General features: G+C 58.9%; 1 protein-coding gene and 1 long non-coding RNA gene across 5 annotated transcripts; one reads left to right on the plus strand and one right to left on the minus strand.

The window, feature by feature from the left end:
• ASIC4 (acid sensing ion channel subunit family member 4) lies at positions 1 to 27,912 on the minus strand. 4 transcript variants are annotated; one of them, XM_040450908.1, is made up of 11 exons: positions 27,804 to 27,912; positions 22,100 to 22,994; positions 6,440 to 6,584; positions 6,217 to 6,344; positions 5,864 to 6,026; positions 5,275 to 5,331; positions 3,109 to 3,262; positions 1,648 to 1,739; positions 1,487 to 1,566; positions 1,056 to 1,160; positions 1 to 830 (listed from the first exon to the last, which is right to left on the minus strand). In XM_040450908.1, exons 2-11 carry the CDS (start codon positions 22,679 to 22,681, stop codon positions 717 to 719), a joined length of 1,620 nt encoding a protein of 539 aa, XP_040306842.1. In that variant the 5' UTR covers positions 22,682 to 22,994; positions 27,804 to 27,912; the 3' UTR covers positions 1 to 716. The 4 variants fall into 4 exon arrangements, with proteins under 4 accessions (XP_040306842.1, XP_040306845.1, XP_040306844.1 ...); XM_040450911.1 differs by having other exon boundaries at positions 27,807 to 27,886; XM_040450910.1 differs by lacking the exon at positions 27,804 to 27,912 and adding an exon at positions 23,453 to 23,629.
• On the plus strand, positions 14,214 to 22,042 carry LOC121014522 (uncharacterized). The gene is made up of 3 exons (XR_005783258.1): positions 14,214 to 14,441; positions 18,460 to 18,707; positions 21,781 to 22,042. It is a non-coding gene; the product is annotated as an uncharacterized LOC121014522 (long non-coding RNA).
• Positions 27,913 to 27,914: the final 2 nt, after the last annotated feature.

Here is a 27,914-nt window from a genome sequence, read left to right on the forward strand (position 1 = left end):
GTTCTTTAGGCCTCTTTATTCTCAGTTTCGTCAGCACTTATAAAACCAGACTGGAGGCAGAGAGGCCATTCGGGAAGGCTCCCTTCCCCACCCCCAAACTCAGCCAAGGTCTGACAGGTCGACCTGCTCCCTGTGGAGGGGACTCTGAAGGTGGGGTGGAGGCAGGGGAAATTGGGAGCTAGGCCAGGCCTGCTGGGCCACCCAGTCCCCCTGCAAAAAGGGGAGCTGGGCCTGGAGAGGGACAGGAAGTAGGACCAGCCCAGCCCTCCTGAGTCCTGGGGATTCTCCCTCTCCTGCTGACATTCTAGGGCTGGGACCCTGGCTGTCCCTGAATCACCCACCCCCATAGCCCCACCCTGCTTCTACTTCTGTATCCCCACCCCCACCCTGTCCTCCCTAAATATATACAAATGTACAGGGGGTTCCACCCCTGCTGGGTGGGCCCCTTCTTCCATCTCCCTCTCTCCTTTCCTTCCCTCCCCTCCAGCCCTCCCTGGGCACCAGCCTGGGGGTGGGAGGTGTGGACAAGAAGGACCCTTGTGCAAAGCAGCTGGCACCAGAGCTGGTGAACTGAGTCCCCACCCTCCCAGTGAGCACCGCCCTCTCCCCCTCCCCTTGGGTCACCCCCTGGCCTTGTGTCCCAGGATCAGGAGGAGACTGTTGGGGATCCTGGGAGGGGTCCCAGACTCCTGGGTCTTTTTAGACACAGCACCATCCTAGCAAGCAAAGTCTTCAAAGAGGCCTCCTCGGGGACCAGGAGGGTGGTGGTGGTTGGGGAGCAGGCCGCTGGCTCCCCCACCCTCAGCACAGCCCCGGCTCGGGCATGGACTCTGCAAGGTAAAGAGGGAGCGGGACGTGGAGAATGCAAGCCCTGCCCCCCGGCCCCGCCGCCCCCCCCCCCCACCCCCACCCCTCAGCAGCCAGCCTTTCCTCGCCCCCTAGGGTAGGGGCTTCCAGGGAACCCAGGAAGAGCTTGGGCAGGCTAGTTCAGAAGTTGCCGAGGCCTTCAGTCCCGGGAGAGGGCACCGGCTGCACTCCACAGAGCTCGCCCTCACCTGCTCCTTCAGCTCCTGCAGCCCCAGGGTGGAGATGCCCCCAGTGGAGGTCCGCAGGGGGGTCTTGGGACGACGCCACACCCGCTTCAGTCGGTCCCAGGACACCTTGGGGTTCAGAGTGAGGGGACAGCAGCGGGCTCAGGAAACTTGGTAGAGGAGAAGGGCAGGCCTCACCAGGCCCACCTTGTAGGACTTACTGCCCCAGCAAACCCCCATTAGGACTCCCCAATCCTCCCCACCCATCCCCTTCTCCTGACTCCTCAGCACCCCCCGGCCTTCCAGCCAGTCAGGAGACCCTGGCCAAGAACCCCGGCTTTGCAGCCAAGCCAGCTGCACCAGGAAGACTGTACTGCCCCCTGCTTTTCCCACAGCCCCTCCTCCCACCCTCCACGCCCCCTCTGGGCGGCCCCCACCAGGCCCCCATCCCTTGCCTCATAGATGTAGTCCAGGATCTCCAGCAGGGTGAGGATGCTGGCCCCGATGAATAGGCCCATCTGTCCCCCGAGGTCTCCTGGGGCGCACAAGAGCAGGGTCAGAGGCACAGGCTGGGCTCATCCGCCCCCATGGAATCTGGGTCAGGGCCTCGTCTCACCCAGTAGGGCTGACAGGCCGTAGGCCGCTCGCTGCTCCATGGCCTCGGAGGTCAGGGCTTCAAAAAAGACATCAAGGACCAAGAAGTTCTCCCTGTGGAGACAGGAAGCAGGTGTCCCTGTGGGGCCATCCTATCTGAGTCCCCTGCACCAAGAAGCTGGTGACCACCCTCAGACTGCCAAAGGCTGTGAGGGAAGACAGTCCCAGATGCATGTCTGCTTCATATTTTGAGGGTTAGCCAAGGGCCTGGGAGAGCAAAATGAAACTCCTGGGCCTGGGGGCACCTGGGTGGCTCAGTCGGTCGAGTGTCTGGCTTTAGCTCAGGTCATGATCTCACATTTCATGAGTTTGAGCCCCACATCGGGCTGTCTGCTATCAGTGTGGAGCCCGCTTTGGATCCGCCGACCCCACCCCCTCTCTGCACCTCCCCCTCTCGTGCACTCTCTCTCAAAATTAAACATTAAAACAACGAAAACAAAAATAAAAACAAACAAACAGAAACCTCCTGGGCCTGAAGGAGACCCTCCTGCCTTCTGTAAGGCAGCAAATGGCATTCACTCTGTATCATCCCGATACCCCTCTAGAACTTTCAGTGGCTCCCCTTTGCCTAACAGTACACCCCAAAATTCTTTTTCCAGACTTCCAAGACTGCCTGTGATCTGCACCTTCTTATCCAGACTTCTTTCTTATCTGCTTCTCTCCACACAGCCTCCCCACTGCTCAGGCTGGTCTGTATACGATCCCACGGTTCTCTAGTTGGCATGCCTCTCCCCCACCCTGTCTCCTCCTGTCACACACCCAAGGTCCTCAGAGGCCCCACACATGCCTTCCCTGCTTCACCTGCCCCGCCCATTAATCTCAGCGGAGGCCTGACGATCAGCACCTCACTATCAAACGTGGCCTCACCCACAAATTGTGGCAGGAGCTTTGTGGTGTAATCACCTCTGTCCCCGCAGGACCCACACCCTGGTACCCTGGCACCCACAGGATGTTCAGCCTTTGTAGATTGACTGCAGGGGACCAGACCCAAGACTCAATGAGGCCTCTCCTGAAGGCCACCTTGTCCCTCTCCCTTGGCACAGCATTCTCTCCATGTGCATTTAATGGCTCCCAGGTTGCTGGGGGGGAGGGGCGGGGGGGGGTTGGGGAGACACAAGCAGAGGGCTGTAAAACAACCATTAAGTGCAATGACCGAGAGAGGTACAGAGTGCTGTGGGGGCTCAGAAGAAAGGCGTTTGGATCAAGAAGGGCATCCATGGAGGTGGGGACACAGGATGTGACTTGGGGGATGGGTAGGGATTAATTAGAAGAAAGGGATCGTGAAAGGCATTCCTGGCAGAAGACTCATTAGTAAGAAAGATACCGCCCACTCCCAGTCTCCATCATGGACCACGCCTGTTGCAGGTGGCCTCTACTAAAGACACACACACACACACACACACACACACACACACACACATACCGTATGTAGGTTTCGTTGCGGTTGTACTTCCTTGCCAGGTACCGGGCTGAGCCCCTGTTGGGGATCCTGACCATGGAGATTTCTTTCCCGTAGCGGGTCAGGTTGCAGGGAGTAGGGCAGAAACACGGGCCCTCGGTGCCCCCACCCAAGGAGTCTGCAACACAGAGGTACCAACTGCAGTGGCGGGGGGGGGGGGGGGCAGGTGGCCCAGAGGCCCACTGGCTGCAGGGAGAAGGCATAGGGGCTGTCCTGAGGCAGGCAGGTCCTCACTGAGTGCCTCTACTGTCCACCCTGGCACTGCCTAAGGGGGACTGGCTGGGGGTTCCTTCCTGGACCAGCTTCAGACCACCTAAGAAAGTGGGTGAGGGCAGAACCCCCCAGCACCCTCCTACAGGCTTATCTTTCTGTGTCCTAGCCCTTTGGGGCTGAGGAGTCCTCATGGTGCAGACGGAGGACACAGCCCATCCGTCAGAGCCATTCACACGAGATCTCAGACACACACGGGGCTTGGAGAGGATGCCGGATGAATGGGATTATATGCATGTTTTCACATATGCAGATGGATGAGTGGGTGGATGGGTGGACAGATGGGCAGAAGGGCAGATGCTATGTTTCATATGCTGGATTTTCTTTGTTCCCCCCTTCAGATCCACTCTCCACTCTCCTCCACTTTTCTCTGTGTCCAGGAGGCAGGTCTCTCTGCCAAATGCATTACCTAGACTCCCTTGTCTTCTGGCTTTGGGTTGGGTTTGGCCAGTGGGAGACCCCAGCAGGGTCAGAGAGCAAGGACGGGAGAGATGCCAGGATATTTCTTTCCCCAGCTTCCTCACCACCCGGCCATTGGTTGGCTGAGACTGCTTCTCCCTCTTGTGGCTGGAGTTCCTGTCCTCTGGGACAGCCACACATCTCTGCCTGGGCCCCAGAGGGGCTCCCTTCCTTTACCCTGTAAAGCAGCAAATGGCATTCACTCCTTATCATCCCAATACCTCTCTAGAACTTTCAGTGGCTCCCCATTGCCTAACAGTACACCCCAAAATTCTGGACAACTAAAGTCCCTGCTCACACATCTGCCCCTTCATTAAACACTCTCCCACTGCCCCTTTGGCCAACGCAGTTGGAATGCGTTGGGACAGAGAAGGTCTCAGTTCCACTTCCTGTCATGTCTCTTCCTCCCTGGGGGCCCCATCATCTGGATTACTGCAGTGTTCACCTGACTGGTTGCTCTGCTTCTGGTCTTAACTTCCACCATCCCTTCTCCACAGCTAATCAGTCACCTTGATAACATCAGATGGCATTCTTGCCTTGCCTTAAGCCATTGTTGGCTTCCCAGAGCCTCTTCCAGTCTTGCCCCCCCCCCTCCTGTGTTCTCTGCCCTCGGGCCACACTGACCTTTCCGTGATTCCCCTCCCAACTCTCTTTCCGGCTACAGATGTTTAGCACTGAACTGTTCCCACTGCGTAGAACATGTCCCCCCCTTTTCACCAGGCTGACTCTTCCACACCCTTCAAATCTCAGCTAATCAATCTATCACCTCCTTCAAGGATGGTCCTGCCTTCCCAGGTGAAGCTGCACGCCCATCCCTGGGGCCTTGTAGCACCCCTGTGTTTCCCCTATCCAAGGACCAAGGCTGTGCCTGGGCCAGCACGGTGCCTGCCCACAGCCCTGCTCCATGAGGGCGGCCTCTCATTCCCACTCTCACCTCCAGCACCAGCCCAGGCTGCCACCATCTGCAGAGGAATGAATGGATGGATGGATGGATGAAAGAATGAGTGAATCGCAGCCCAAGTGAGACCTATGGCCAGATGGGGTTTGCCTTACCCACACTGATAGCAGCGCATCTTTCCTCAGACCAAGAGAGAAGTCATTTCGCTTCCCCAGAGAGGGTGAGCTCGTTGGTGGAGCCACAACAGAAGCCCAACCCTTCACTCCCAGTCCTGGTTTTTCTGCAACCCCTACCCTGCTATCTCCACTTACCCAAGTGTCCACACCTGCAAAGTCCTCAGACCCCCTGGAGGTATGGGATAAGGCTCAACCCTGGAGGGAGTGTCCAGGGAGAGAATAGGAGGAAGGGGGCCAAGGCAATGAGGAGAACAGCAGACGGGGGGGGGGGGGGGGGAGAAGAGGGAGGCGATGGAGAGGCAGGGGAAGGGAGAAGGCAGCACGGACCCAGTGTGTGGTCGGCACACTCGATGTAGATATTTGGCGGGCAGATGGTCTCATTGCCTGAAAGGAGAGAAGATTATTCCTGGAGTCTATGGTTCCACCCCCTCTCCCCCACCATGCTCCCAAATGCGGGCACACACATGCACGCGCACAGACGTACATGTTTGCACATCCCTATACATGCACGAGCATATACATGCTCGTGCATGTACGCCTGAAAATGTACACATGCATATGTGCATCAAATGAATTCACATTGCCTGCGTGCACGCATGCACACACATCTGTACGCGTGTGTACCAGCACATGCACACAACCGCCTCAAATACACAAGCCCAATGTACGTAAGCCCACATATGCAGAAGTGCGCATCAACAGGCCCACAAACATGCATGCGTGCATTGCCATATGCATACGTGAAAACATTTATAAAGTCCCAAACACATACGCATACACTCACGTGAGTGTAGACACACACACATGTTGTTGTACACATGCACTTGCTCGTGCACATGAGCAGTGTTCTGCCCCTGGAGGTTCTGGAGCCTGGCAGGGTGGCACGGAGGGTGGCACGGGAGGGGAGGGTGCCCACCTGGCATGTGCACCATCCGGCAGTGGCAGCGCTGAAGCACGGCCTCCTTTTCACAGCGCAGCCGGCAGGCAGACACGCTGTAGGCTGAGTAGCCCTGAAGCTCAGGCTCCCTGAGCCCGCTCTCTGCCCGGCAGTTGCCCCAGGGCTGGGGCAGATAGGTCAGCTGCAGAGGGGGTGCATAATGGGGTCATGCCCAAAAGGCCCACCTGGCCCTCCATTGCCCACAACCTCAGCAAAGTCCATGGGTGGCCTGGTGGCCTGTGAGCTTCTGGAGGGTAGGTCTGGTCAGCATCCCCTCTGGGCCCAAAGACCCTGCCCAGTGTCCAATCCAGGGCCCAGCTGGAGGTGCTCACCCGCTGTTCCTGGCAGGACACGAAGGTTTGGAAGCCTGGGGACACGCCAAAGCCCAACTGGTGGATATAGGGTGGCTCCTCTTGGCTATGGATCTGCACTCGGATGCCGGCCTCAAACGATGTCTCATCTGCACAGTGGAGATGCGGACCTTTGGAAACCCCTCCCAGGCAGAGGGCCCAGGCTGGAGCCCCCAAATCGGTCCCTGTCCCTTTCCCTGCATACTTGTCTCTCTCCAGATGGGCAGGTATTCCTCCTGCTGGATGTCCAACATGATCTCCAGGCCACTGCCCATGCCCCCAGCCCGACTGGGCAGTGAACTCTGTGGATCCGCGTTAAAGGTATAACACTTCCCATAGCGAGTATACACCTGGGGCAGGGGGGTGAGAGAGAGGAAGAGAGGAGGTGAAGCTAGGACAATTCCTGCAGCTCAAGGCCCCCTGTCCTGTGAGAGGGCCCACCTGCCTGGACATCGCTGTCCAACAGCAACCACTCTACAGCCCAGCCTCTTCCCTAAGCTCTATATTTTCCACTGACATCCTCTCTTAGCTGATTAAAAGACATCTCCAGCTTAGCGCATCAATAGCAGAACTCTTGCGATCTTCTGTGCTCCGTTCCTCTGATTTAAGGGCCCCACCATCTACCCCATTTCTCAAGTCAGAATCTCTGACTTTTTCCCTCTCCTTCACTCCTACATTCAATCCAGAATCTGAGCTGGGCAACTCTACTCCTGAAATCTATTTGGAATCCAAACACTTTCATTCCATCTTGTGTCCCCTCTTTCACCAGCATCTCCCTCCTCGCTCCGGGCTCCTCTCTGGTCTGCCTTCAGCCATCCTTGCCTCTCGCTCCTGGCGCCCCCCCCCCCCCCCCCACACACACAGCAGCCAGAGTGCCCATTGTAAAGTACAGGGATCCAATTGAGTCGCTTGCTGGCTTGGAGCCCAACATTTCCCAGAGGATAAAGCCAAACTCCTTCCCTAGCCTGAAAAATCGCCATGTGTCATGACCTCTCCTGCCACTCTACCCCCAGATCTCAGTGACAAATTCAAACCTATGGAGCACCTTTCCTTCCTCTGGTCTTTGTTCATTTATTTCTCCCTCCTGGAATGCCGCCTCCCCCCACCTTTGGCATGGTTAGCTGTCTTTTAAGTCTCAGCTTAAGTGCTCCCCTCTTCATTTTTTTTTTAATGTTAATTTACTTTTGAGACAGAGACAGAGTGTGAACAGGGGAGGGGCAGGGAGAGAGAGGGAGACATAGAATCTGAAACAGGCTCCAGGCTCTGAGCTTTCAGCACGGAGCCGGACGCGGGGCTCGAACCCACAAACTGTGAGAGCATGACCTGAGCCCAGGTCGGACGCTTAACCGACTGAGCCACCCAGGCGCCCCAAGTGTCTCCTCTTCAGACACACGCACATATACCACACACACACTTAGGGTGATCCTCCGCAGGTGTTCATCAGTTTGCTCAGTGTATACCAAGACCTGAGACTATCTTGTTTATCTGGTTGTCTCCTTGTTCAGTGTCAACATCTCCCCCACTGAGGTTTATGCTGCACAGGAGCAGTGGGTTTGATGTCCCTCGCACTGGCCCAGCGGCCGGCAGGAGGAAAGCTTATAAGCAGTTACTGCCGCACCGAACGAAGCTCTTTTCCACTACGGAGGGTTCCCCAGAATGGACGCCAGATGGCGCTGGCGTCCCGGAGATGGATGCCGAAGCCCCGCCGGCCAGGAGCTGCGATGGGGTCGTTGCGCCGCAGCTGGGGAGCGGGGGTCAAGAGAGAGGCCGAGGCAGGTGCCCGGCTGCCAGGCTCACCCCACAGAGACGAGCCCCCGGGTCAAACCCATCACAGGCAGCACCTTCCCTGGGGGCAAGGGGTCAGTGCCCTCAATCACTCTCGTGCTCCCTCTCCCCTCTCCTTGGAAACATTTCCAGCTGGTAAAAGCTGGGAGAAAAGGCTTGGGCGGTGTTGGGGAAAAGATATCCTAAATGCCTAGCTTCAGAGAAAGGGTGTAGAGGGGAGAGGGGCTGGGTTGTGGGCAGCAGGAAGGATGATTTCTAAGAACTGGGGGCCTGGGGCACCGTTGTCTGGGGAGCAGGGTTAAGTCTTCTGTCACCCAAATATCCTGCCTGCGGATCCTCAAACACGTGGCTAACAAGCACCTTGCAATTTACAAATCATGGCTACATCCACCCCCACCCCCCCACCCCCATTTCATGCACTCAGCAACTCTGATATGGATAGATTTAAATTACTTGGCTTTTATAGACCAGGAAACTGCAGCTCAGAGAGGTGATGTGACTTGCTCAAGGCCACACAACCAGTCAACTAGTCGGTAGGAGAGGCGGAATTCATCTGGATGCAAGACTTGAGCTGTTCCCACAACCCACAGCTGCCACCTGCCAACCCAAGCCCCAGCTCCCTCTCAGTCCCACCAGCTGAAATGAGACAGGTGAGAAATGAGAGAGGTGAGTGATTTAACACCCGTCTGTCCCCTCCCCCACCACTTCCTCCTTCCCTTCCATTCCACTTCTGTACATCTTCCTCGCTTTTTTTTTTTTTTTTTTTTTTTGGAAAGCTAACCCTCTCTTTTGGGGTAAGGGGTCAGGGATTACCTGTTTCTAAGCCTTTCATTTTTTTAACGTTTATTTATTTTGAGTGAGTGAAGGGTGGGGCATGAGCAGGGGCAGAGACAGAGGGAGACAGAAAATCCCAAGCAGTCTCTGCACTGTAAGTGCAGAGCCCAACATGGGGCTCGAACTCACGAACCATGAAATCATGACCTGAGCTGAAATCAAGAGGCTGAGCCACCCAGGCGCCCCACACCTTCCTCATTCTTTGTTCTCCAGATCTGCTGCCCCTCAGTTCATTGTCCCTCCCTCCTGCTTCTCCCCCTGACCAATTTCTGGTTCCAGTCCTTGACCCTGTCTGTATCAGCCCTGCCCACTCCATGCTGCATGTCTATCTGTGGGGCAGGAGTAGGCATGGCTGACAGTCCCAGAGCATTCGCTGTGCCCAGGCACTGACTAAATGCTTAACGTGCTCTTTCCAATGGGATCCTCACATCCCCCTCTATCAGATGGGGAAATTGAGGCTCAGAGAGATGGGTTGATTTACCAAGGTCTCCAAGATCAGTGCTTTTCAAACTGTATTGTACACAAAGCACCTGGGGACCTTGTTAAAATGCAGTTTCTGGTTCAGTCGTGTGTGTTGGCAAGGGGAGGGGGACAAGACGGAGATTCTGCATTTCTAACAACCGCTGGCACGTGGACCATACTTCAAGTAGAAAGGCCCAAAATGAACGGGTGAGAGTCCCGTAGGACAGCTCCACTTTAGGTCTGTGCTCTGACAACGTGTTACTGGAAGGAGGGGAACCCGGAGAGGGGCTTGGTGCAAGATTCCTGGGTCCCCAGGGGTGTGGGAAGGGTAGATGGGGAGAATACATAAGTATTTGACTCAAATCTCAAGGCAGCCACCCTCTTCCTACTTCGGGCCAAGAAGATGCTGGAATCAGCTCTTGCTGATGCAGCTGGTTCGAGTGTATGCTCCAGCTGAGAGGCTAAACAAGGCGTGGACTGTATGGGGGACCCGTTTAGGTTTAGTGAGCTACCCCCCACCCCCGTTGTGCAGCACCGCCCCGGTGGCTCCCCCTGAGTACCAGGAACCGTCATGGCCTCTCCACAGCTCAGCCTGATCCAACCCGAAGGACTGTGGACTCCCCGCAGCTGAGAGGCTCAGAGCCCATTTCGGCATGCGTAGACCCCAGTACAGCTCGTAGAAGGTGTGAGGTGGAGGGAAGGAGTGCCAGGTGAACCCTACCAAAGGTCTTGCACTATGGTGCTTTTGATTTATTTTCTCCTTTGAGAAGGGCTCTTCTTTGCCTTCCGGAAAACCACACGAGGAGAGTATCGTTGCCCCCATTTAATGGTGAGGAAGCCCAGGGAGGGAAAGTGAGTTGATTAAAGGCACACAGCCAGTAAACGACAAGAGGTCCAAACGGAACTGAGCCCAGTGCCAAAGCAGAATTAGCCCTTATAAAACACCTGGCAGGTGCGTATCCGGTGACTAAATGACTCTGGTAGGCTCCTGACCCTGGGCGGGCCTTGGGCAGCCTCCCTTTCAATACCTCCAGTAAGTACACACAGACCATTCTGCATGACACTGAGCCCGGCCCCATGCGGGGGCAGGGGTAACCAGGAAGACTTTGACTACAATGGCTTTGGAGGGGGGGTGATTACCTGGCACCCCTGCCCTCGAGGGGGTTGTGCAGAGTGGGGGTGGCGGTGGGTGGACGTGCTCCGGGTCTGATGGATATACTCTGCAGGGAAGGGACAGGCCAGACTGGCAGGGCAGGGCCACTTGCACAGCCCAGGTCAGGCCCGGGCCACTTGCACAGCCCAGGTCAGGCCCGACCGCTGGGCAGAGCAGAGCGTTGCCCCGGAGACGGTCCCCGGGCCAGGCAGGCAGCGGCGGGTGGAACTGCCAGCTCCTAAGTGGCAGAACCCTGGTGGCGGCACAGCCCACAGCCTCTTCCATGGAGACGGCACGGCCGCTCTGCCTCAAGGTCCCCCAGGCTGGTCACTGCTTTCTTCCCCATGGACTGGCCCAGAAGGAGGGAATGCATACAGGAGAGTCCAGGGCCCCGCAGCGGAAAGGGGCAGGTGCTAGGCTAGGATGTGCCGGTGTGGGCCGAGGGTCTGTCTCCAAATGACCCACTACCAGCCCTCAGCCTTAGAGGCTCAGACCCCTACCTCTGTATCTCCCATCTCAGACCCCTCCCATCTCAGACCCCTACCTCTGCCTTTGGTCTGCACACCCCCACCCCCCCTACCCGCCCCCCCAGCCCACCTCGCTTTCTGCCTTAGCTCCTGGGTCCGCCCTCCTGACCCTAGGCTGAGCACATGGCCTCCCAGAATCCCTCTGGCCCCAGGCTGAATAAGCTTCTAGATGGGAATCTGTCTGTGCTGCGTGTGGACCCTTGGACCCTTCCATTACCTTTCTTTTCCTTTTGGCCAGCCCTCTGCCTGTCCCTCTCAGCCCAGCCCACCCTTTCTTGGCCTGGACCCTGGCCTGAGCCTGACTCCCTAGTCTCTGTCCCTCTGATCTCTGTGTCTCACGGCCCTTCTCTATTCTCCTGGCCTGCCTGTCCTCAGCATCTGATAAATTATCCATCTGGCCTCTGTTTCTCGGTCCCTTGCCCTCTGTCAGCCAGCCCATCCCCCTGGCCTCTGTCTTCCTCTCCCATTGGCCTGGCTGCGCCCTGTCCTTTCCTTTCCTTTGCCCTCTGCATCTGCAGCCTGTTTATCCTAGCCGAGGTGTCCAGTCCCCATCTCTTATCTTCCTACTAGACTCTTCCCTGGGCCTGAGACTGCTGCTGCCAAGCCAGGAACCCTTCCCCGGGCATGCCCCCCTCTCCTTCTCCCTGCCCCCTCCTCCAGGTCTGTCCCGGACAGCATCAGAGGTTGGGAGGGATCTGTCCTCTCTGAGCTCCCTACTCTGAGCAGTGGCTCCTCACAGCCTCTTGGGTTCCATCTACCCACAGCTGCCATTTCCCCCAGGAAAGCTCTCCCTGGCTGGCTTGCATGCACCCCCAGCCCTCCCCACCCCTCATCCTCCCTGCAGTCACGTAGCCCACGGGGTTAACAGGCAATTAGCGGGGCCAGGGCTCAGAGCTGTGGGGGAGAGGGCCAGGGGCCTCCAGGAGATAAGAAGCCAAGCAGCCAAGGCTGGGCTAATCCCAGAGCTAATCTGCAGCCTAGGCTTTTATCTCCACTGCCTTCTGGGCACCCTGCCTCTGCTGAGGCCCTGGCGCCTCCCCCCCAACTTTTCCATAAGAGCTTCCTCCTGCCCCACATTCCGTCAGCCCTCCCCTGACGTGGTCCAGGCCTGGGCCTCTCACTCAGGCCTCTGGAATGAATTCCCTTTAACCCTGTGGTGCCCTGGAGTCCATGGGGGTGGCCAGTGGAAGGGGGTGCATCTTCATCCATTCTGGACTGTGAGTAACGCCCCAGGCTGAACAGCTCTTGAAACAACACTCAGGGGTGGTCCAAGTGTCCAAGTTCAAAGGCTCCTGCCTCTCTATCCTCCTCAATGGGAGAGGAAGAGGGCATCATCGTGCAAAGGCCACAACAGAGGGGTGGCAAGGTACATATCCAAGGGCACATAGGAAGACGGGGCAAATTCAGAGTCCAGTCCCTCTCCTCCACTGGCCCCAACACTCTCCTCTAACCCCCCCCCTGAGGAGTCAGCAGACCCTGGTGTCAGCTTCAGCTCTACCACTGACAGCCTTGTGTAACCTTGGCTAGTAAGTAAAGTGATTTATTGACTTCTCTGGACCTCAGTTTCCTCATCGGTCAAGTGGAAATAGAAATTCTTGCCTGACTTATTTCATAGGGCGGTTGTAAGTGTATGAACGAGGCATCTGCAGAGTGAAATAATATACATGAGTCCTCAATATTAGTAACAAGAGTGTCATAGAGACCAATAAAACCTGGGGCAGAGATCGACCACTGGAGGGGGTGCTGGAAATGGATACACATATCATAGCTTCATAATATGGGGAAAGGGGCACGTGTTTTGGAATCCTACAGAACACGGTTCAAATCCTGGCTATGCCACCAACCGTTGACAAGTAACCTTGGGTGAGGATGCATGATTTAATCTCTCTGAGCCTAGGATTGCGCATCTGTGAAAGGGAAGTGGTAACTTCTCCTAAAGTTAGTTATGAGGATTAGAGATAAATTCAGAGTGGGGTGTGGTAGGGTGTTCAAGAAAGATAAGGGAAGGGGTATGGTATGGGGTATAGATTTGTGAATGGAACTTCTTGCCAAATGGTGCAGCTGTTTCTCTTTCTTTCTTTCTTTCTTTCTTTCTTTCTTTCTTTCTTTCTTTCTTCCTCATTGAAGTATACTTGACATTGGTGTAGCATTTTGATCTTGGATTCCCACCGGTCCCATTCTCAGGGCACCGTGCACCTTGGTAAAGGCTCTCCCAGCAATTTGGGAGAGACTGTATTTCTTAGGGGATGGGGCTCTGTCAGAGTGAACCACCCGCCCCGGCACAGGGATACGGCTCTCCTACCGGATGAGAAGCAGCACCGAATGAACAGGCCTGCAGCCCAGCCTGGTTCACATCTGAGGCCTGCCTATATTGTCTGTGGGATTCGGATTCAGTCATTGAACCTCTCGGATCTGTGTTATGAGGTAAGAGACGATATGCATAAATCATAGCAACATCTAACATTTATTTAGTGCTTACTCTGTGTCAGGCATGGCCCTGGGCACTTTATATAAATTCACTCCTTAATTCCCACAAAAACCCTGCACTAGAGGTCTCTTATCCCCATTGTAGAGACAAAATACTAGAAGCCCAAAGAGGGTAGGGACCTGCCAGGGTCGCATATCATGGCACAGCAGGGTACCAGGCAGTCCGATGCCCAAGCCTGTGCTCATATCCACTGTGTGATGATACACACCTGTCACAGCACTGGCAAATAGTAGGTGCTCAAGAAATGGCAGGTGTTAAAACAGCATTTATGTACCCGTCACTATTCTTTGAGGCTGTGCACTGTGTCAGGCACTGTGCTTGGTGCTGGGGATGGTTCAGAGAACAAAACAGACAGTCTCTGCCCTGAAGGCGTTTGCTGTCTGGCTGCAAAGGGATTCATTCATTCAAAACGTGTTTATCGAGCCACCTACACTATGAGGCAGGTGCACAGCAGCCGGGAACAAAATAGAACAATCACAGGTATAGGCAGATCATTACTGCCTGGGACTATTGCTGTGACGGGAATCCCACAAGTCCTCCGGCAGGGGGATTGGGGTTAGAGGGTAGAGCTTCCCGGAGCAAGCTCACTCACCCGCACCGGAAGGGCTTGGGTTCCCGCCACACGGTCCAGACCGAAGAGAATGCCCCCGCCCCAAGCAGGCCTGGCCTCCTCCCCTACCACACCCCCACAGCCAGCCAGGTGCTTTTCAGAGCAACTTCCTCCCCAAGGTCGAAGCGCTCCCGCTCCCAGGTCCGGAAGGAAATGGGAGCAGTGTTTGTTCAAATGTAAATGTGTGAGCTGCGGTGGAAGAGAAGTAGGGGGCGGTCAAGGCCGCGTGACTCCAGGCCGAGGTCGCTCTGGGAGCCAGGAGAGCTTGGGGCTGTAGAAGAATGCGGTGACTCCAGGAGTGCGCCGCGTTTCCACGGGAGAGGAGCGCGCAGGGTGTCCAGCACGCAGGTAAACCCGTAAACCTGCTCCCAGGTAGCTATCACTTAGGCCTTAAACCCTGGAAAGGCAGTTTTCCAGGCGAGAATATTTTTAATTTGTAACGAAGCCCTTGCCTGACATTGCCGCCCCTGGATGCAAAGTTATTCGTTAGAGAGTTTTGTTGACACAGTGCGGCACACACCCACGGCCGGGCGGGAGTTCCCGGGCCAAGACTGAGCAGGTGGCGGTGGGCGTGTGGGTGTGCGCCCCCCACCCCAGCACACGCACCCGGGCATCCGGGCCGGGCCCACCCGCACCCCGAGGGCCGCACCCGCCGCCGCGCGCGCCCCGCCACCCCCTCCTCCCTCCCGCGGGGCAAGCATCCATCACCGCGCCCGAGCGCCCTCCCTCCCGTCTCCTCCGGGCGCCTCGGCTCTCCTCCCTGGGTTTGCCTCATTTGCATTCCCCCGGCTCCCGGCTCCTCGGCAAAGTGACCTCCGCACACAGCAGAAGCCAGAGGCTTCCACCGCGGAGGGAGACACCGCCTCCCGCCGCCCGCCGCCCGCCGCGGCCGGGGAGGGTCGAGGGGGCGCAAGCCCGGACGGCAAGGCGGGGGCCCGGGGGAACAGTTCTCTGGGGGCAGCTGGAGGGCCCGGGAGCGGCGGGAAAGGCCTGGGGCCGAGGGGCGCAGACGGACTCCGATGGGATTTGAACCTCAGGTCCTCTGTGTTGAGGGAGTGGCACGTGGAGGTCAGCACCGGGCCCGCGAAGCTGCGCCCCGACAACCCGCTTGGAACCTGGGGAGCCCCAACCCCGTTTCCCTCCCCTGCACCCCCACTGGAGAGGGGCCAGCCCTACCGGGCAGTCTCCCAGGAGTCCCCAGTTCCCCCCCGTGGGGCCTGACCAGGCCCTGTCCCCGCTCCCCTGGCCTGCCGAGCCGCCTCCCCTCCCCCCATTTGGTATTTACACCTTTCACACATTTGTAAGCTATTATCCTGTCCACGCTTAGTCACCGCTGAGCCAAGCGCCACGGATTTAGCTCCTTTAATCTTTCCTCCTAAATCAGTCCTCCATTTCCCCTTAATCATCCCGTGGCTCCTCTCTGAACTCTCTCGCTGCCGCCTCGGCTGCTGCAGCCCATGCCTGTCTCTCTGGAACTGCTCCCCCTCCAACCCCAAACGGGTGTCCCAAGGGCATGGTGAACGTTAGAGGGGGCCCGGGGTTGGATTTCCAACGCTGCGGGTCCCCAGCTTGGGAGCCAGGGGAAGAAGTGCAAACACTCCCCCCACCAACCCCTTTCTGGAAACACACAGCACTCTGAACCTTCTCCTCTCCACCCTCGTTGTCTCTGTCCTCCTCCTGCCTTCCCACCCCCATTCATCTGGATTCATCTGGATGGCTCCAAGACCCTAACCCTGAGGTCTCCTGACCATGGTTCTGGCTGTCCACCCCGCCCCCCTCCCGCCACGAGACAGAGGTGGCATTGCCGAGAGAGCATGGAAGGACAGGGCAACGCTGATAACCCACCAGCCTGAGGCTGCCCTCCTCCCCTCTCCAGGGTGACTGTCCATCTCTCCTTGATCACCCTGTCTCCACACTGCACTCGCTCCCGCCCAGTGGAACCCGCTGACTCAGGGGCCTCAACCTGAGCAGTGCTGAAACTCAGCCCTCCTAGTGCTCTCTGGGATGCCCCTGCCTCCCTGCCACCCATTCCTGTTCCTTTCTGCCCCCCAGCCTGGGACTGGCAGGGGCAGCCCTGCCGCCAGCCACAAGAGGGAGAAGATTCCTCCCTGGAATCCAAAGGGCAAGTGTGGGAATCCTGCAAAGAGCATGGGTAGGGGAGACAGAGGGAGGACAGGAGGGGGATACTGGGGCCATTTCTTCAAATGCTAATCAGCATCTTCCGGCAGTGCCACAAGAAGCTGAGCTGATAATGAGCCCAGCTCGGGGCTGATTCCTGATTAATGAAGAGGCCACAGGGCTGCTGAGTGGGGCTGGGTGGGGCAGGTCCCTCCTGGCCCTCCCCGCTGCCCTGGAAGACCAGTCCTCTGCAACAATAACAGCCCCCGCCCTTGGGTGTTTGGCCACACCACTTGAATCCCCCACCACCAATTCCACTTGCTGGCCAATGGGGAGCAGCCAGACGGAGGGCACCGCCACCAGGAGGGCCTGAGGGACAGCAGCCAGCTCTGGGGCAGGCGGTGGGGAGAGCAAACACTGGGTTCTGCAAGCTGTGACTTGTAGGTAGCCCTCAAAATATTTCTTAAAGTCAGGAAAATTTTTATTCAAATCATCAAGACTTGGGCTTCCCTGGACAGATTGGAAGACCCTGCCCCCACCCCCAAACACTGGGCATCCCCGACCCGGTCGGTCGTGAGTTAGCTGGGGCTGAGGGACAGCGGCTCCCCTCGGGCATAAGTGATCTTCCCTTCTGCTCAGACCCCACCCTTCCCTAAGGTGTGCCCTCCCCTACCTGACCTGCCTGGCTCCTGAAGGCAGGACAACCCTGAACTAGATGTTGAACTAAATGTTCTCAAGATTCATGCCTTAAGAGAGGACGGGGCAGAGGGGCTGGACAGAGGGTGAGGGTAAAAGGTAAGCTTGTCTGGTAGGTAAGAGGCCTGCGCCAACCTCAGAGGGAAGCCCGTCCGTTCCTGAGTCGGGGCAGGGGGCAACCCTCAGGCCCTCAGGAGCCAGCAGCCAAGGTATGGAGTTGTCACGCTCATGGGGTAGCCTTCCCACAACCGAGGAGGCAGGGCAGAGCTGATCAGCACCGCCCTTACCACACCAGGGAAGGCAACGGGCTTAGGAGGAAGCCGTGAGCTTCGGAGGAAGCTGGGATCGAAGGCAGGGGATTGCCAGGATCTGGCATGGGGGAGCCAGGGAGGGCTAGAGGGCCGCGTGCATGCTGCCCCCCTGCCTCTGAGCTGTCCTGGCTGGCAGCCGGGGTGGGGCTGGGAGAGGAGGGAGGAGGGCAGGGAGGGGGACTGCCCAGCTGGAAGAGGCCTTGTCTAATTGTGCCTGATTAGTAGAGAGGAAGAGAACAGGGCGAGTGATTAATAGTCACGGCAGTCACCAGCGAGTGAGGAAGGAGGGTTGGGAGGGGGAGGGAAGTCTGAGAGCCAAGAGGGAATGGGGACAGTGAAGTGCCCACACGTCCCTGGTCACCTGCCCCTCCAGGGAGTGGCTGGACCCCTGACGACCCACAGAGAGGGGCTGTATCCTACCCCTGCCTCCTCCAGGATTTTCCACCTCCCCCACGCCTCGATTTTCCAGACAATAGAATGGAAGAGAAAAGACTGAGGTCACGCCCTGCACCTGGGAAGAAAGGTGCATCGGCTCATGTGGTATCAACAGACACCTCAGTGTCTCCAGACCCAGGCCCTATCCTCAGCTCAACCTGGGACCTCAGCCCAGATCATAGACGCCAGAGCTGACACCTACCACCCATATCCTCTGGCCCCGGCTGGAATTCCTAGCCCTGCCCAGTCCTGCAGTCTGAACCTAGTTCCTGGGTCCACTGAGAACTGTGCTGTCCACTACGGTTGCCACTACCCGCGTGCGGCTATCTGAATTGAACAATTCATTTTCTCTGTCACGCGAATCACATGTCAGATGCTCAATGGCCAGTGTGGCTGGTGACTCCCATGTTGGACAGCACGGATACATTTCTATCATCCCAGAGATGTTCTGTGGGAGAGCACCGATCTGGAGAGAGTCTGTGGACACGCATGCACGCACGCACACATGCGTGAATATTTGGAAGGGGTGGGTAACACGGGAATGCTGTAACAGGGGAGGGGAGGGGCTGGGCCTGAGGATCAAGCCTGGGGGGGGAAGACAGGAGACGGCAAATAGCAAAGATGCCTGCATGTGGGTCGGCAACCGCGGGTGGTGCTGGGAATCGACAGGTAAGAGAGCAGGAAGTTGGGGCAGTGGCACTTGCAATTGTGGACTCTTCCAGAGGACACACTATGTGCACGCCAGGCAGTGTGCTGAGTTCTTCTCGGCCATCTTTTTAATCCTCTCAACTGCCCACCTTGTTTAGGTTCTAATATTGCATTTACTGGATGTAGAAACGAAAGCTCACGGAAGCTTTTTGACTTCTCCAAGGCCACACAGCTTAGAGGGGAGAGCCGAGGTTCAGATCCAGACGGTCCGGCTCCAGAAACCACACACTTGACTGCTCCGCCATACACTCCCCAGCTGAGAGGAGAAGCTGAATTTTAGAGCCACCCTTGCATTTTACAGCTAAAGAGATGAAGCCCAGGGAGAGAGAGTGATTTCTGCCTTCGAGTAAGTGGGCAGGCTGAGAGCAAGCCGCAATGGGGAAAGTATGGATGGGGTTCGGAGCACCAGGGTGGGGGGAGCAGATGGTGGTGGGAATCGGAGGAAGGGAGAGAACATATAGGTGGTGAGAGCAGGAGGCGAGGTGGGAGTGGGTGGGTGGGTACGAGACTGAGTAAGGAGGGGGAAGGGAAGAGGAGAAGGGACGGGGTAAGCTAGGTGGAAGGAAGCATGGGTGGAGCGGTGAGTGTCCCCCACCGCCCAGGAGCTCTTTCCTCTCTCCTCTCTCTCCCCTCCTCTCCAAACCTCCCAGGCCTGCCTCACCCCTTGAACCTTCCCAGCCTTCTTCCGCCCAGAGCGGCCTCTCTGTCTGGGCTCCTACTACCCATGGACCTCTTTTGGCAATTGATCCTGGCAGCTCAGGATCAACCCTGCGTGGCTGGTTAACTCTTGCATGGTTGGTTAAGCTTCTGAGTGTCCCTGTCTCTGCTCCACTAGGAGAGTGTAGGCTGCCTGAGGACAGGGACCGGGGACTGGGGCTTCCCTTCTTTGTTCTCCCCCCCCCCCCCGCCCCGCACCACCGAGCAGGTACACAGTAGGCACTCAGAGCTCCTGTTGATTGGGCGAGTGACTGGGAGTCGGTGAGGGGGTATTAGGGAGCGTGGGGGTGAAAGCGACTGCAGTGGTAACAGAAGCAAAAGCAGCAGCTTAGGGGACTGGGGGAGGGCACATTACCCAGAGTAAAAATAGGCTGGAAAATGTGACATTTATTAACTTGGATTCTGGAGGAAAGGTCACAGCAGAGTGGGGAGTGGGAAGGAGGAAACAGGGAAAGCAAGCCACAGAACACACGTCCCAGCCCCTTCCCCAAAGCCTGTCTTTGTCACTGACCATCTCACCACTCACACCCTGGCAGGTCCCCTGCCAGCGGATCCCTGTACCCGTCTCCCCACCATCGACCCCACCAGGAGCTCTGTGTTCTTACCGCAGGGTCTGTTGTGGACCTCGTGTCCTCCTGAAAGACCCCTTGTGTTCATCTCCTGCCCCTTCTCTGATCTCACCCTGCGGTACACCCTCGTCTCCCCCACGGCCGTGCAGCATGAACCGCCATCCCAGCCCACACTCCCAGACCCTGGTGAATCCGCAGCAGACTCAGCCCTCGAAGGCCAGGTCCAAGGGAGAGTTTTGCTCAGCAGACGGGGGATGGGCAGAAGGATATGGGGTCTAGACTGGGTGGGAGACAGGGAACGCAGGCTCTAAAGGGGAATTCCTGTCCCCCAGTGCTTGCTTTGCCCTTCTGCCCTTCTTGGGCCTGCCGCAGCCCCAAAGCTGAGACCCACAAACTTCTGTCGCCCTCTTGTCTGCAGCCCCAGGGTACGAAAGGGCCCGCTGGACACCCATCCTCCCCTTTAGCCATCCTCAGGATTCCCAGAGACTCCCTGTTCCCAGATCCTCCGGGCACCTCCTTTTCCTAGAGCGAGGCAGGAAACCCTGCTTCCCTCACCTTACTCCCCCCTTCCCCATCTCTCCCTCCCCGCCACCCTCCTTCCCACTGAGGTTTCAACACACTTCCCCTTTCCTTTCTACCCACCCCCCCCCCATCCCTGCGCAGGGACACAAAGCTCCCATTGATTTCTGCCCCAACAACACCTGCTGGGACTGGGCTGTGTCTCCCTCCCCCCAACTCTGAGGGGTGAGGATGTCAGACAGAGGGGCTCCATGGACCCAAAAGTCCACACATGCACACTCTCTACACCTCACCTCCTTCTTGAGGACTCTGGCAGTCCCGGATTTGGGAGCAGTGATTTTTCCTAGAAGAGGGGGTGTGTGGTCACACAAAAGCCCAGTGCCCCCCACCCAGGACGACCCCTCCTTCCTGCCCCTTCCTCCATTGCTACACAACTGCCCCCACACCCAGTGGCAGGAGGACCCAGAAGCTGCAGGCATGGGTAGCGGTGAGAGGAGCCTACTAGGGGCACGTTTCCTGCTGTACTGAGGCAGTGAGTGAGCGAATGGGAACCTGGGCCGGAGGAAGGAAAGCGCCCTCCCCATCCCTGGGGCAGGCCACTGGAGGCTGGCTGGAGTGGGCACCATGTTGACGCCACGTATTTGCATATGCACTGGGCAGTGGTAACAAGGGTGCAAACACACATGTACACAATGCTGGGAGTCAACCGTGCACCGGGGATCTCTAGCACCAGGGATAATAGATACCCTGTGAGTGTGGGTGAATGGAGCACTGACTGACAGACAGACAGCACGCAAGACACGCCCCTAAGCTCACACCTGACTGTGGGAGGTGTGCATGGGAGGGCAGCCCAAGCCGACACTCCAGATCTCAATGAGAGAGTGTGTGTTTGTGTCTGTGTCCACACACATGTGAGAGATGGCACCAGCAGTCCCCGCATGGGGTGCAGGGATCAAAATAGATGGGCGGGGGGCATCACAAAGGGGATGGCATCCACAGTGTGACCCTGTCCTCGTCCTCAGCAGCTAAGTAAGAGCTGGGATCTGGGCATAGAGATGGGTAGCTCTTGGTGTGTGGGTGTGCAGGTGTGCATGTGAGTGTGGTGACAGGGACACTGAGTATGAGAGAGGGAGCGCAGAAAACTGTCCCTGAGCGGTAGGGGTGTGTGTGTGTGTGTTGCTGGGTTGCAGTGAGGGTGAGCCATGCACATAAGAGTGAATGAGTGATTCTCAGTGTAAGAGCCAGAGCCGGGCAAGGGAACAGCAAGAACCAGGAAACGGAGGGAGGGAAAGGGAGAGAGGCTGGAGGGGCAGCATGAAAGAGGGAAGTGTGAGGGAGTCTGTGAAAGGGGGTGTGTATGAGAGACACAGAGACAGAGAAGAGACACTGGCACCCAGTGTACACGAAGATCAAGATCGTCTCTATCCAGCCTGCCGGTCGGGCCAGCTCCCCAGGAGGCAGCCCTGAGTCCCTCTCTTGCTGGAGCCCCCCAGACACCCGTCCCCAACACCCTCATTCAGTGGGGAGAAGAATCCAGAGGAAAAAGGGAACAAGAGATGAGTGGGGGTCAGTCGGCCCGGCCTTGGCACGGTGCATCCCTTCCTTCCCTGCAAGCTGCCCGGCTTCGGGGACCCGGGGCCCACTCCGGGCCCCCCGGGCCCAGACCTGGGCCCTGCAGCAGCAGCAGAGCCGAGAAGAGGAGCGGCCGCAGCAGCGCCAGGGTGAGCCCCTAGGAGCGTCCCCTGCTCCGCGGCTGGGGAGCGAGAGGGAAACACCGGGCTTGGGGGAGACACGAGGCCAGCCTCTGGTGGCGGAAGGAAGGGAAGCCCCGTAGAGCCCTGTTGAGGATGCCCCTGCGCGCCACCTCCCCCCCCCCACCCCCCCACCGGCCTCCGGCCACCCCAGGCCCGGCGGGCCAGCTGGCAGGACTCACCACAGAGAAGTTGCTGGCGGAACAGTGGTGCCCACTGAAGTTGCAGCTCTTGAGCATGTCGGCAAGCTGGTGGCCAGTGCGGTTGAGGATGTCTACCATGTCGGGCTCCGGGTAGCGCAGGCCGGCGGCTCGGTGCCCGTCCCGGTCTTTGGGGGGCAGCCCCGTCAGATTGGCCAGGTGGAAGATGTCGGCGTCGCTGAGCGCCGAGTGCCGGAAGCGGTTGATGTTGCAGAGGGTGACGGCCGGGAAGCCAGCCACCGGGGCTGGGGCAGCAGGGTCCATTGCCACCAGGTGAGGCCGGGTCAGGTAGCCCCGGGCCAGGCCAGCCGCCTGGTACAGGAAGGCAGCCAGCGAGGTGAGTAGGGCCAGTGCCCACAGGGTTCTGCGCAGTCCATGGGGGCCTGGGCCACAGGCCCGGCCCAGCCCGTGCAGAGTGCTGGTGCTCGCAAAGGTGGCCAGGTCCCGGGGGGCTGCTGCCCCCCGTGCAGCCCCCAGGAGGCTTTGCTCATCCCCTGCCTCCTTCTCCTTGGGTTTCGCATCCTCCTCTGCAAATTTGATTTTGCACACAATCTCGATCGGCATCTGTCCCCGGCTGCTGGGACTGGCCAGAGCCTCCCTGCCCCTGTCCCTCCCTGGCCGGCAGCCCCCCCGCCCGGTGCCCTCCGGAGTGGCGGTGGTGGCAGCGGCCGCTCTCCTCAACTCAGGGCAAGCGGGAGGAGGACAGGGACAGGGTGGGGGCCCGAGGTGGGGGAGTCACTCCCACTCCCAGCAGCTCCGCAGCCCTCGTGCTGCCTCTGCTGCTGCTGCCTCTGCTGCTGCTTGTCTCTCTCCTCGATCGTCTCCTTGTGGCTTCCCTTATCAGCACCAGCACAGCTGTCAGCCCCTGCGTGTGTCCCTGCGAGCGAGCGAGCGAGGGAGTGAGCGCTGCTCCGCCACGCCGCGCAGCCCCAGCCGCTCCGCTCAGCATGTGCTCCGGAGCCCACCCCGTGCTTAATAATTCAGGACATGTCAACAGCGCTTCACCGGCGGCACTGGCGGCAGGAGCCAGGCCAGGGGCGGGGGCAGCCCCCAGCCCAGGACTGGGATCCCCGGCCCCCGCCTTCAACAACCTCGTCGGGCTGCCCCCCCAAACTCCTGTCGCACCCTAGGCACTCACAGGGTCCCCAGATGGCCCCACTCCCAGGCCACCCAGGGAAGAGATCTGCACCCAGAGTCCTCAGCTCATTCTGCCACTTTTGGGGGACCACACCCAGGCTCAGCCGACTTCACCCCCCCCCCCACCTCCCTGACTCTTGACTCGTGACTCCTGACCCCAGCACCTGGCCACCACCTGCCTCCAACTACCCCAGTCACAGCGGCTTCCAGAAACTCCTTGGGAGAGCCACTTGTTTGAATGAGGGAGGGGAGGGCAGAGGAGGGCAGGCAAGGCAGACAAGGGGACAAAGGTGACTCCACCAAGATTCGTGACTGGCCTGGACCTTTGCTCCTGAGCTCAACATCCACCTTCCCCCCCCCCTCCCCCCCCCCCCCCTCCTGGGATGCTGGCCGCCCCCTCCCCCGCCCCCAAACTCAGTCATTCCTGAGTCTGGGACAGAGGGCACCCTGGCTGACTTGAACATCTGTGGCCACATTTTTCTCCCCCAAACGCTTCCCAAATCCCTTGCCACACCTGTCTGGTGGGTGGGGGAGGGTGTTGGGTGAACGGGCCAAGGAGCAGGGAGGAGGTGTGATGGGTGGGGGAGAGGGTATGGAATGGAGGGAGAGGAAGAGCCCAAATGGGGATTTGGGAGGGAGGAGAAATGTGCGGGCTTGGATGGGGAGTACTATCTCAGAAGCGGAAGCAGGGGGTGGCCGGCAGAATAGGGCAGGGGCGCCCTGGTGAGGCTGCTGTCTTGCCGAGGGGAACAGGCATGTGGGTTGGTATGGCAGGCAGGGGTGGGGCCCCAGTGGGCAGCCCAGGAGGAAATGCCTTGGTGCTCCCAGGCTAGGGTGGTCACAGGGAGCAGCTTGTGTTCTGGGGGGCCCGCGTGAGAACGTGAGCCCTCATGGGGGAGGAAGCACTTGTCCCCCAGAGGAAAGGGGGGGCTGATTAATCGGGGCACTAATGAGCAGCAGGGAGAGGAAGCTCAGAGGGGCGGGGGAGGCGGCTTCATCGATCCGAGCCGCGGAACCAGCAGCTGAAAAAAAAGTGAGAAGGGAATCGATCTGAGGGAAACGGCAGCTGCTGGGGATTAGAGCCCGAGGTCCACCCGCTGCCCAGAGGCCACCCCTCCCCTGCGTCAGGCCTGCCCTGCCAGTCGCAGCCCCCGCCTGGCCCGGAGGAGGGGCCCATGGGCGGCTACCCCGGGGGTGGGGGTAGGGAACCACGGGGGCCACCCTGGCTGTGAGACCAAATCAGGCCCCATCAGTCACCGTCACCCCAGCACAGAGCCCACCGGCCCCCTGCCCTGGCCCCGCTTGGCACCCTGCGGTGTTGTCCCCAGCCTCTCATCAAAGTAGCTTCCTGGGGGTGGGGTGGGAGACTGCGGCTGGGCTTCCCCACAAGCCAGCTCCCCCAAGCTGGGAAGATGAGACCCCTGGGGTCAGGGCTGCGTCTGGCGGCCTCCCAGAGGGGAAAGTGGGGATGGCACTGGAAGCAGCTGCCGAGTTAGCACTCCGAGTCTCCAAGTGACCATAGACAGTCTCCCTTTCTCTACCCCCTACCCAGGCAACCCCCTGCCATGCTCTGCCCTCCCGGCTAGACTCCTAGACCCTTCTAGTGCTTCCACCCCACCTCCTCCTCCCCCAGCCTCTCTTCCCCTTTCTCCTAGTATTGATTTTTCTTTACTGTTTTTTTTTTTTTTTTTTTAAGGTGATTTAATTGCTTTTTTAAGGTTACTTCAGTCTGGGGCTCTGCCAAGAAATCAGGGAGCTACTCCCCAAGCTCTCCCCAGCACTCGCTACCCTGTACTCAATGCCTAAATTGCCCTGCCATCCGCTGAGATCATGGGGTCATACTCTTTTAACATACTGGCCTCCGTCATCATCAGCCCAAATCACACTCCTCTGGAGGGCACAAAGTTGGGGGGTGGGTGGAGAGGAGAGTTCAGGCCACGGGGAAGTAGAACTGCATTCACTCCCCACCAGTGCCCCACAGCCAGCTGTCTCCAATTGTCCCCGGGTCCCCATCACCCCGTCTCCCAGACCCCTAGGAATCTGGTTACGCTTGGCGAGAGTCCCCCTTCCATATCCCTGCAGCCCATCCTGTGCCTCCCCTCCAGTCTCTTCTGTCTCTCCTGCCCCCCGACACCCCTTCCCCCCTGGCCCCCCCCCCCGCCCTTCCCCCCCCCCCCACGTCCCTCTCCCCGCTTCCCTGCTTGCCTCCCTCTCTGCCCGGCTGCAGTTGGGTGATAATCTCCCTCATTTAGCCTCCCGGCTGCTTCCCCGGCTCATTGCCCAGCTGGTCCCTGGGGCCTGGCCCAGCTTCTTCCCCACCCCCACCCCCAGCCCTGCGCCCAAGCTCCCCCATCCCCTCCTGACTTCCCCCACCCACTCCCCAGGGACCACCTGCCCCCTGCAGTGAGCATCAGGGCCAAAGTGTGGTTGGCCAGGACCTGAGCTGGGTGTGAGCAGAGGGAGAGGGTCTGTCGGGGACCTGGTTCCCGAGTAGGTGTGGGGCACAGGGCTAAGGGGGCTTCAGAGCCAGATTTCCTCTGCTCTCCAGTTGTCCCCATTTCCCAGATTTGTTCCTAGTCCAATCTCCACCCATCTCCATCCCCCAGAGGGTGAACTAGGTTTCCTGATGGCAGTGGGTAGACTGAGAGGCAGAGATTAGAGTGGCATCTGTACAGCCAGATAAGGCAGGGCATGGGAATGGGGGACAGAGGGTGAAGGAGATGACAGGGAGGGCAGAGGGTTCTTACAGAGCACCTGAGAAGGTGCAGGTTTTATTTGGGCAAAATGCCTCAAAGGCAGATCCAGACACCTCTCATGATCCAGCTTGGGGGCTCCTAAGGGATCCTCCAAGGTCCTTCCTATACCCAGGCTTTTGGGGCTTCACCTCTTTTCCCAGCAGAGGGACGCCCCCCCCCCCCATGTTGAGTTGCATCTGCCCCTTCTCACCTTTGTGTCAGCCTCAGACTCCCTTCCTGGGTGGCCCACACATAAATGACATGACCCCCAAACTCTCTCCTAGAGAGAGTCCCCAGCCTCCCCCTCCCAGTGGACGCCTTGCCATCCTTCCGAGCCCAGACACCTGTCCCAGGCCTGGCTCTGGTGCGGACCAAGGGATGAGCTAGTGTGGGACAGACGTGGGCGGGAAGGGACAAGGATGGGGGGGGTGGAGGCCGGGACTGGGCCAGGCCTGGCTGGTGAGCGAGCAGCGGTGACAAACGGGCTGTGCGGGGGCCGAGGGGCGGGGGGCGGACGGCGGCTGATTTATCTGGGTTATTTATGCCGCGGACGAGGCAGGAGAAGCGGTTAATGAGAGTTCCAGTGAAGGGGGGTGGGGAGGCCCGGACGTGATCTGAGGCGACTGAAGAGGGTTAGCGTCCCACCGCCAGGCCCTGCCCCCACTGCCCGCCAGCATTCTGCACCCCCTTCCCTGTCCTAGGGCCAACCCAGCCTGATCCCTCTCCTGTGGCTGACTCCAACACCCCCCCCCCCCAATCCCCTTTTGAGGATGGCCAAGCCAAGGCAATGGATCACCGGGGCCGAAGGACACCAGGTCCAAGATCGAGGGGCAGGCAACCGGAGGAACTGAAGAGAGGACCAGGAAAGGGAGAGTAGGGAAGAAGAAAGATGAAAAATCTTGGCTAGTCAGAAACTGACCAAGTCTGCGGGGCCTGAGGGGGCGGGGCGGGGTAGGAAGAGACCAGTGTGGGAGTGGGTGGGCATCAGGCAACCTCTGGACTGAGGCTGGAGAGAGGGCAAGGGGCACTGGAGGGCAAATTTGGGGTCAGCCAGGAGCCGTCATGGAGGCCTGAGAGACAGACCGGCTGGGAGTGGGGGTGCTGGTCAGAGAGAAGAGGGAGCCAGGGAAGGAGGGGGAGAAGATCCAGAGAAGGAGGGGGAGAGGGCTTTGCAGCAGCGAAAGCTGCTGGGAGCAGATAAGGCGGCACAGCAGCAGGAGGGATTAAAGCTCTGAGGGGCAGGGGCGGGGGTGCGACGCAGGAGGGGGGGTGAGGGGGGCCGTGGGGTGAGGGGTACGAAGGAAAGGGCTGAGGGCAGGACATCAGGGCTAAGGAGATGAGCAGGAGAAACAAGGGCTGTGAAGGGGGCAAGATTAAATCAGGGGCCGGGAGATGACTGCTGCCTGGCAGAGAGGAAAGAAGGAGTTCCTGATCATCTCTTCTGGGCATGGGGACTCTGCCACTATTGGCGAGGCCCCATACCCCGCGAGTACCAAGGGTGGCATTGCTAAGCAGGGGTGAGCAGGGTAGATTGGGTGGGAATGGCAGGTGCCGGCCCTGGGAGCCTCTGAGCTCCTGGCTGGAGAACCCAGGGCAACGCAGCGCCTCCTTGAGGTGACCAATGGAACTCTGCCACGGGGAGCAACAGTCAAGGGTGCTCAGCCCACCCGCCCCGGGATGGAGCGCCAGCCCCGTCACGCCCAGGGTGGAAAGAACTAATGTCTCAAGGGGCACTTCTTTGTAGGGAGGAGTATGGGCCCGGAGGGTGGGCCGTGGCTTGCCCAGGCTCCTGCTCAGACCGGGTGGCCCCTTACCACCTCCTGCCCTCCGGTTCTCCGTGCCTCCCAGAAAGGTGTGCTCAGGCAGGGTGAGGCCCCTGCTCCCTCCAGAGGAGCCGAGGTGGCCAAGGCGGCGGAAGGGGGAGC

Source organism: Herpailurus yagouaroundi, unplaced genomic scaffold, assembly GCF_014898765.1.
Source record: "Herpailurus yagouaroundi ecotype Mexico unplaced genomic scaffold, PumYag 202, whole genome shotgun sequence".
Lineage (NCBI taxonomy): Eukaryota > Metazoa > Chordata > Mammalia > Carnivora > Felidae > Herpailurus > Herpailurus yagouaroundi.